This window comes from Genypterus blacodes, unplaced genomic scaffold, assembly GCF_046128005.1.
Source record: "Genypterus blacodes isolate CSIRO-AG114 ecotype Tasmania unplaced genomic scaffold, CSIRO-AGI_Gbla_v1 ptg000251l_1, whole genome shotgun sequence".
In the NCBI taxonomy this organism is placed as follows: Eukaryota; Metazoa; Chordata; class Actinopteri; order Ophidiiformes; family Ophidiidae; genus Genypterus; species Genypterus blacodes.
The window spans coordinates 5,001-12,500 of NW_027467047.1; the positions used below are offsets into that span (position 1 = coordinate 5,001).

General features: G+C 45.4%; 1 protein-coding gene across 1 annotated transcript in view; it reads left to right on the forward strand.

Annotated features, from left to right (window-relative positions):
- The window catches only part of LOC143016904 (voltage-gated potassium channel KCNC3-like), a gene marked incomplete at its 5' end in the record, with an annotated part of 16,544 nt that overhangs the window by 1,593 nt on the left and 7,451 nt on the right, over nt 1–7,500 (forward strand). Inside the window, 2 exons of the mRNA XM_076171473.1 lie at nt 1–196; nt 3,966–3,986. The exon at nt 1–196 is cut by the window's left edge and continues 14 nt beyond it. Of these exons, the coding sequence (XP_076027588.1) occupies nt 1–196; nt 3,966–3,986 (217 nt within the window). The remainder of the gene's footprint in view (nt 197–3,965; nt 3,987–7,500) is intronic.

Below are 7,500 nucleotides of genomic sequence, written 5' to 3' on the forward strand. Positions count from 1 at the left end.
GGCGATGCTGCGGCCAACGCGGCTCTGGCCAACGAGGACTGTCCCACCATCGACCAGGTGCTGGGTGACGACCGCAGCCCGGCAACCGGAGGCCTGGGCTCCACCACCAGCCGAGAGCGCTACCCTCACGACCGGGCCTGCTTCCTGCTGAGCGCCGGAGAGTTCCAGCGCACCACAGATGGAAATGTCCGGAAAGGTAGGAGGGAAGAGGGGATAAGGTGGGGAGAAGAGAGAGGAGGAGGAACAGGGGGAGGAGCCAGGGGAGGAGCCAGGGGAGGGAGGGACTTGAATGAGAGCAATGGGCTGTGCTTTGATGCATGGGTTTGATTGATAAGTATTGACCCTGTGTGTTGTGTGCGCAAACATTACACACACTATCTACACAACAATAACACAACCATGACAGAAGTTCAATCAATGATCATCGTTCACTCTACATACATAAAATGGGTTCATACTATGACACAGCACATGCACACGCGTGTTAACATTAGACACGCAATAATCTGGCTTTGATACTGTGAAAATAAATGTATTTAAGAAACTACTTAGTTATTTAAACACCAGAGACAAAGTTATGAACTCTGCACTTGTGATGTGAGTCCAGTTTACCAGGTGGGATGTTTCACTCTTCAGCCTTTTGGGGGGGAAAGATGTCGCATCCATGAGCATGAGCAGCAGATAAACCTGAAACACACACACACACACACATGCACAGGCCTTCTTATTTCACAGCTCATCACAGCATTAAAGTGATACTACATTTCAAGATCTTCAGCTGCTTCAGGTCTTGATTGGACCTTTATGGATCCATGAAGACGTGTTCAAGCCTCTCAAAGCTCCTCTACATACTATACATCCACATGTGGATCAGTAATGTGGACCTCTAACTTCTTCTGTAGCTTCTGTTTCCTCCCCCATCAAAATCTGTCAACCTGTCAAGAGAGCGACCCTGAACCCCAAACTGCTCCTGATGTGGTTTGACCCTAGGTCAGTCTATGAATGAATGATGGGAGGTAAAGACAAGTACACAACATTTACATCGTAAGGACAAATGGTAGAAGAAGAAAGTAGATGTGAGGAGGTGTTAGCCTCATTACATCATCACACAGCTCACTGAGTGAATCCAGGAGATACGCTGAGCTTTTATTGTGGAGGGCAGAACTTCTGTCTTTGTGCTGTAGAAGAAGAAACAAGCACATGGATCCATCAGGGTCCATTAGAGACCTACAGAGATGAAGAGAGGAAGAACATCTTCAAACATAAAGAGACATTATAGAGTTCAGATATAAAGCAGCTGAAGATCAAGAGAATGTGACAAATCCCTTTAATGCTCCTTCACTGTCTTCATCATCATGAGACGCTTCTGTAGCATCAACACAAGATCAATGTCCAGAGAATCACACAGATATGAGATCAGATGATTCTGCTCATTGATGACTCATTACTACGGTAACAGCTGTACCCCCCCCCCCCCCCCCCCCCCCATGCACTCATCCTGTATCTGTACTGCAGCACATCATGTCAAAGCTTCTGTAACATCTGCAACATCTGTAACAGTCACATGTAAACTTCTGTGTCCGCTGAAGAAAGACCAGAGCTCACAGGTGAGGTGCAGCAGTTACCATAGCGACCATGTAGCAGCACCCTATATCACCTTACTGAACATGTGGTACATGGACTCTTACCTAGGTAACACAAACTATGGGATGGTTCTCCTCACATGTGGTTCCTGACTAAGCTAAACTAACACAGGTGTTGCTACATGCTACATGCTACATGCTGTATAAGGTTACAGTGTGAAGGTGTTCTCAGGGTTTTGTTGTGAACTGTTTTATGATGCGTTTGAGATGGTTGTTAAGGGGCTGTGCGAGTTCTTGTGGTGATTGTTAGCATGTTGCTAGGTGGTTGCACAGCTACTTCTACGCGTTTCCTAAGTTGTTTACTTTGATGTTTCTCTGTGATTGCTAGGGCACCAGTAAGGTGTTGCAGGGATGGTCTGTGGTGACTGCTTAGGTGTTCTAGTTAGTTGTTAGTTGGTTGCTAGGATATTTGACATCGTTGCTTGGGTGTCACTATGTGGTTTATAGAGTTTGTTCAGCTTGTTTTGATGTTGCTAGGGTGTTGCTAGGGTGTTTTGCACGGTGCCTGGGTGTAACTATAGACGTATACTAGATGTGGAGCGATTGTTACAATGTTGCTCGGTCCTTATTATGATGTCCATAGTAAGCGGTTGCTACGGTGTTTCCAGGAGTTCTTTGGCTGTTTCAGAACATCAAGTTGATCTGTAGAGGAAGTTCTTACACATTCTATACAAACAGGTGTGAGAAGTTCATCTCTGGATGGAACAAAGGCCTGAACACTTGTTTTTAGATTCAGCTTTGTTTTGGATCAGATCAGATGAGTGTTACCTGAATCATTCTGTTTCTTCATGCTTTCTCTCTCTCGCTCCATCTGTTTATTCTTTCTTTCTATCTCATCATTCATTAACGCCCCCTCCCCCCCATTTTCTACTCCCTCTTCCCTTCATTTTCCCTGTTCTCCTTTTCTTGACTTCTTCCTCTCCTCTCCTTCACCCCTCCATCCTGTCCTCTCCTTCATCCCTCCATCCTGTCCTCTCCTTCACCCCTCCATCCTGTCCTCTCCTTCATCCCTCCATCCTGTCCTCACCTTCATCCCTCCATCTTGTCCTCTCCTTCATCCCTCCATCTTGTCCTCTCCTTCACCCCTCCATCCTGTCCTCTCCTTCATCCCTTCATCTTGTCCTCTCCTTCACCCCTCCATCCTGTCCTCTCCTTCACCCCTCCATCCTGTCCTCTCCTTCATCCCTCCATCCTGTCCTCTCCTTCATCCCTCCATCCTGTCGTCTCCTTCATCCCTCCATCCTGTCCTCTCCTTCATCCCTCCATCCTGTCGTCTCCTTCATCCCTCCATCCTGTCCTCTCCTTCACCCCTCCATCCTGTCCTCTCCTTCACCCCTCCATCCTGTCCTCTCCTTCATCCCTCCATCCTGTCCTCTCCTTCATCCCTCCATCCTGTCCTCTCCTTCACCCCTCCATCCTGTCCTCTCCTTCATCCCTCCATCCTGTCCTCTCCTTCATCCCTCCATCCTGTCCTGCTGCCTTTTCATTTCATTTCATTCATCATCTTTCCCTTTCATGAAGACAAACCTTCCATCTCCACATTAGAACCCCTGGCTTCCCACTCTTCATCCCTACTCTGCTGCTCAGCACACCGACACACAACCGTTCCCCTGACACACAAGCACACAAACACAGAATTCTTAAGAAGACTATGGAATAGATTAGAACCCAAACTATACAGAAGGATTGTAATAATAGATTAGATTAGATTGGATTGGATTTGATCAAATTTGTAGTTAAGATTTGATTTGATTATATTTGATTAGAATAGTTTAGAGGAGTGAAGTCATTTAGTTGGATTTGGATGAGATGAGGTTAGATTCTATTTGATTAAATGTGAGTAAATGCACGCTGTTTGTGGTTCAGTATCACATGGTAGGGGGCAGATGCTTGGTGTGTGTGTGTGTGTGTGTGTGTGTGTGTGTGTGCCTTACACTGTGGGGACAGGGACATGTTGACAGGTGAACCATTTAGACTTGGTTTGAAGGTTAGAGGCCATCTTAGGTTTAGGTGCAGATTGGTGTGTAGTTGTTGTTCAGCTGAGCCTGAAGGTCAGGAGGTTGTGGTCGGGGTTAAACTCCAGGAAACTAATGTTAGTCAACAAGATGCTCTCACAAGTAACACTGTGCAATTCTGAGTTTGTGTGTGTGTGTGTGTGTGTGTGTGTGTGTGTGTGTGTGTGTGTGTGTGTGTGTGTGATATGCCTCTCGAAACTCAAGTGCACAGTGCGGGTCTCATATCTGCCAAGTGCTGTTGTTGTTGTTGTTGTTGTTGTTGTTGTTATTGTTGTTGTTGTTGTGGTGTTATTGTCTCCTTCCTCAGGTTGTGACGTGTCATGCGTTTGCACGGTGGCTCTTGTTGGTCTGTGTTACACTCTCCATCTGTCTGTTTGTCTGTTTCTCTTTGTTTTTGTCTGTCTGTCTGTCTGTCTGTCTATGTTTGTGTGTGTGTGTGTGTGTGTGTGTGTGTATTTCTGGTGTAGCTGTCTTCCCCTCCTCCTGCTCCTCCTCTTCCTCCTCCTTTTCCTCCTCTCACCCGGTCTCTTCTCACTCTGGTACTTACAGATAGGGGGCGCTCACTTTGCCCCCTCAAAAGCACTTTGGGCTGAGTTGGGTCTGAGCTCCAGACTGAACCTGGACTGTGGGTTTCATCTTCTTGTTTTTGCACTAAACTTGACTCGGGTTCTGTTTTGTATCCGAGTGCAAGTTTGCAAAATATTGAGATTTGTTAAACTCCTTGTGTAATGAATCTCTTATCTGATATTTGAATTTGACCCTGGAGGTCTTCGGGAAAATGACTGCCAATCCCATGTGACTGACGTAGTTTGTGAGTGAAGTTGCAGCACTCTGGAGATATTTGGTGTTCATTTGTGTCTGTAGGTCTGTGAGTGGAGCCCCCGCCCCCCCCCTTGTTCCTCCATTGTCCCGTTTGTTCCAGGGTACAGCCGGCTCAGATCACAGAGCCAGGGCTTTATTTCTGTCTACAGCACAAAGATAGACATTCTGCCCTCCACAATAAAAGCTCAAAGTATCTCCTGGATTCACTAATAATCAAACTTTATTCATCTTGAGGGAACTTGCTGTGCACCAGTTCAGTCCAGTGGAGAATGAAATGAAAAGACTCATGCAAGATAAGGGAAGAAGTAGAAACAACAAAGGTCCAAACTGGCTCTGCTCATGTAATGAGAGTATTTACACTTTAGATAGTTATGATGTTATGAGGCTAACACCTCCTCACATCCATCTTCTTCTTCTACTGTTTCTCCTCACGACGCCCTGCATGTTTATCTGCTCTACATCCTCTCAGCTGCTTCACCACACCAGCTGCAGACTGATGAGAGAAGGAGCCTCATGGATCTGTGAAGGCTCCATTCTGCAGACCTGCTAACTGAATGCCAAATATCCCATAATAATAATAATAATTATAATAACAGTAATTTTCCTGAAAATCATTGCATTTTGTAAAATTGCTGAACTATCCAAACTTTAGTCCATAACAAGTCATAATTCACTCTGTAACAAAGTAGATGCTAGGATAATAATGTATATTTTCGATTTAGACAAACCATGGGTGCTCTCATCATTTGTGTTTATCACTTTCCAGATCATGGATAATTTGATGACATGTGCTGAGAAATATTTAGTCTTTGGTTTGGAGAAGTTATCAAGCAGTGGAGTAGACTTCACACATTTATTAAGTATTAATAATAATAATTAAAAAGGATAATGAATCAGTATATGTAATTGTTTAATAATGTTTCTTACTATTATCGATCAAACTGAAGCCGGTTGATTATGTTCATTAGCAACCAATATTTGGTGTTAGCAAAAGCGCTCTTAAAATATGAGGTCATACATCATGAGTACGTCTGGAAAGTCATAAATACAAACGGCTGTAATAATTATTACTTTGGTAAAGACCTCACAATTTCTTTAAAGGCTCAAAATTCAAGGTTTAGGTCTTTTTGAGAGGTGGATCCATTTCCGATTCCACATAATGCGACCGAACCTCAAACCCTGGACTCCAGAGCTTCCACCACACAGGAGAGAGACAATAGCAAATGACAAACTGTTGTGTGTTTCCAACAGGTTTGTTTGTTTTGTTGAGTGCCAGAGTGAAAGCGGCTGCTGTGCGCCGGTTGGCTCGTTGCTCTGCCAGGCCAGTGAGAGCTGTATGCTGATTGGTTGGTTGGTTTCTCTGTTGTCTCCTCTGGATCTGAGCTCAGGTCAGATTTTACAGAACAGCCCACAGGGAGCGCCATTCAAAGCGAGCCACAGCTGGCACTCTGCCCACTCTTTTCTTCATTTGATGTGCGGTGATAAAACTTCCCTGCGTTCTTTATGGCTGTGGGACTTCCTGTCAGGCTGAGCTGCAACTCTGACTGCTGTAGTGCTTCCAAGGTTTGCTGTAGCGACCACACAGCTAACGTGCCCCAGCTGCAGAGACTCCTTTGTGTCCCAGCTTTGCCCACTCAACATGAGCTTTCACACCAAAGGGTCCAAACTAAAGTTCACTTTTCAACCCCAAAGTACCGTCAGTAACCCTCTTATTACCTGGAACCGATGTTAGTATCCGCCAAGCGGTTCCACAACTTTGTTGCCATTGAATCTTCACTGCTTCCATAGAGACGTTGGCGTAGTCTGTTCACCCTCAGTCGTCTTTTATTAAGGTGCTAAGTGCCCTCATAGCTAACACAAGGGTCAGAACAACGTTAGTGTCCTATTTCAGGGGTAAATAAATGCTTTATAAATGTGTGGCCGCGTTACTTTAATGTAAATGTCTGTGGGGGGGGTTGAACTATAAAAACATTCAGTTCAAACAAAACATTGGTTTATATCAGGTCTTAATGTAATGCAGATGTTAACAGGACTTAGAGTGCCATCATCAAACCCTGAGGACCCTCCATGAGAAAACATATTGTTGAGCCGAGGCTTGCTGGGACAGGAAGTGATGCCTCTGCTCTCTATATCCTGCTGTTCACAAAGCAGGTTTCTGACTGAAAGACAGACAGACAGACAGACAGGCAGGCAGGCAGGCAGGCAGGCAGGTTAAAGGTCAAAACTCTGATCCTAATTATTAAAAACAAGAAACACACACATGCACACATCAGCAGGTAAGTACGACAAAAGCTTGTAGTGATTAGCGTAGCGGTGTTGCTGTGCTGTGCTGGCCTGTTAGCTTTCATCCCTCAGCTTTAACACCTGTACACACACACACACACACACAGGGAAAAGCTGTTACACCAGTGCCACACATGCCACCGGCGGGTTGGCAGAGAAATGTCACTCACTGACAGCGCTTTGATAGAGGAAGAGATCACCGTCAACATCCTCCGGTTCCTTACTCGTGTCGATGACGTGGCAGATCTCAGCGGCCCCTCTTTCATAACATCTTGTAATTTGTATAATAGCTTCATTTTGTGGATCAGTTGTTCTTCATGTGTTGTCATCACGCGGGACAGGAAGCACATGTGGTTTTGGTCGGCCGATGGCGGCACGTTCCAGGCGATGTCACTGAGATCATAATAATACAGAGCAGGACGGCACTCCTTTGGTTCCGGTGCGACGCTTTAGTTCTGGCCAGGTTTGTGTTGGTTCTTCCACAGGGCTCAGTGTTGCATGGTGGCGTGTGTGGTACCGGTGAATCAGCTCGGTGCCCATGTGTGTTGTTGAAGCCCCCGGGCTTTCTGCTTTCTAAAGCCTTTGGCCTTATTTTCCTTCCCACCCGTATTCTGACAAGAAGCATGTGTTTGACTAACGACACAGAGATATTGTTTTATATATATTTACAGTGTATATACATATATGTTGTACTCCTCCTTACCCTACAAGCGTTCTCTTGGTGTACGGAGGGGGCT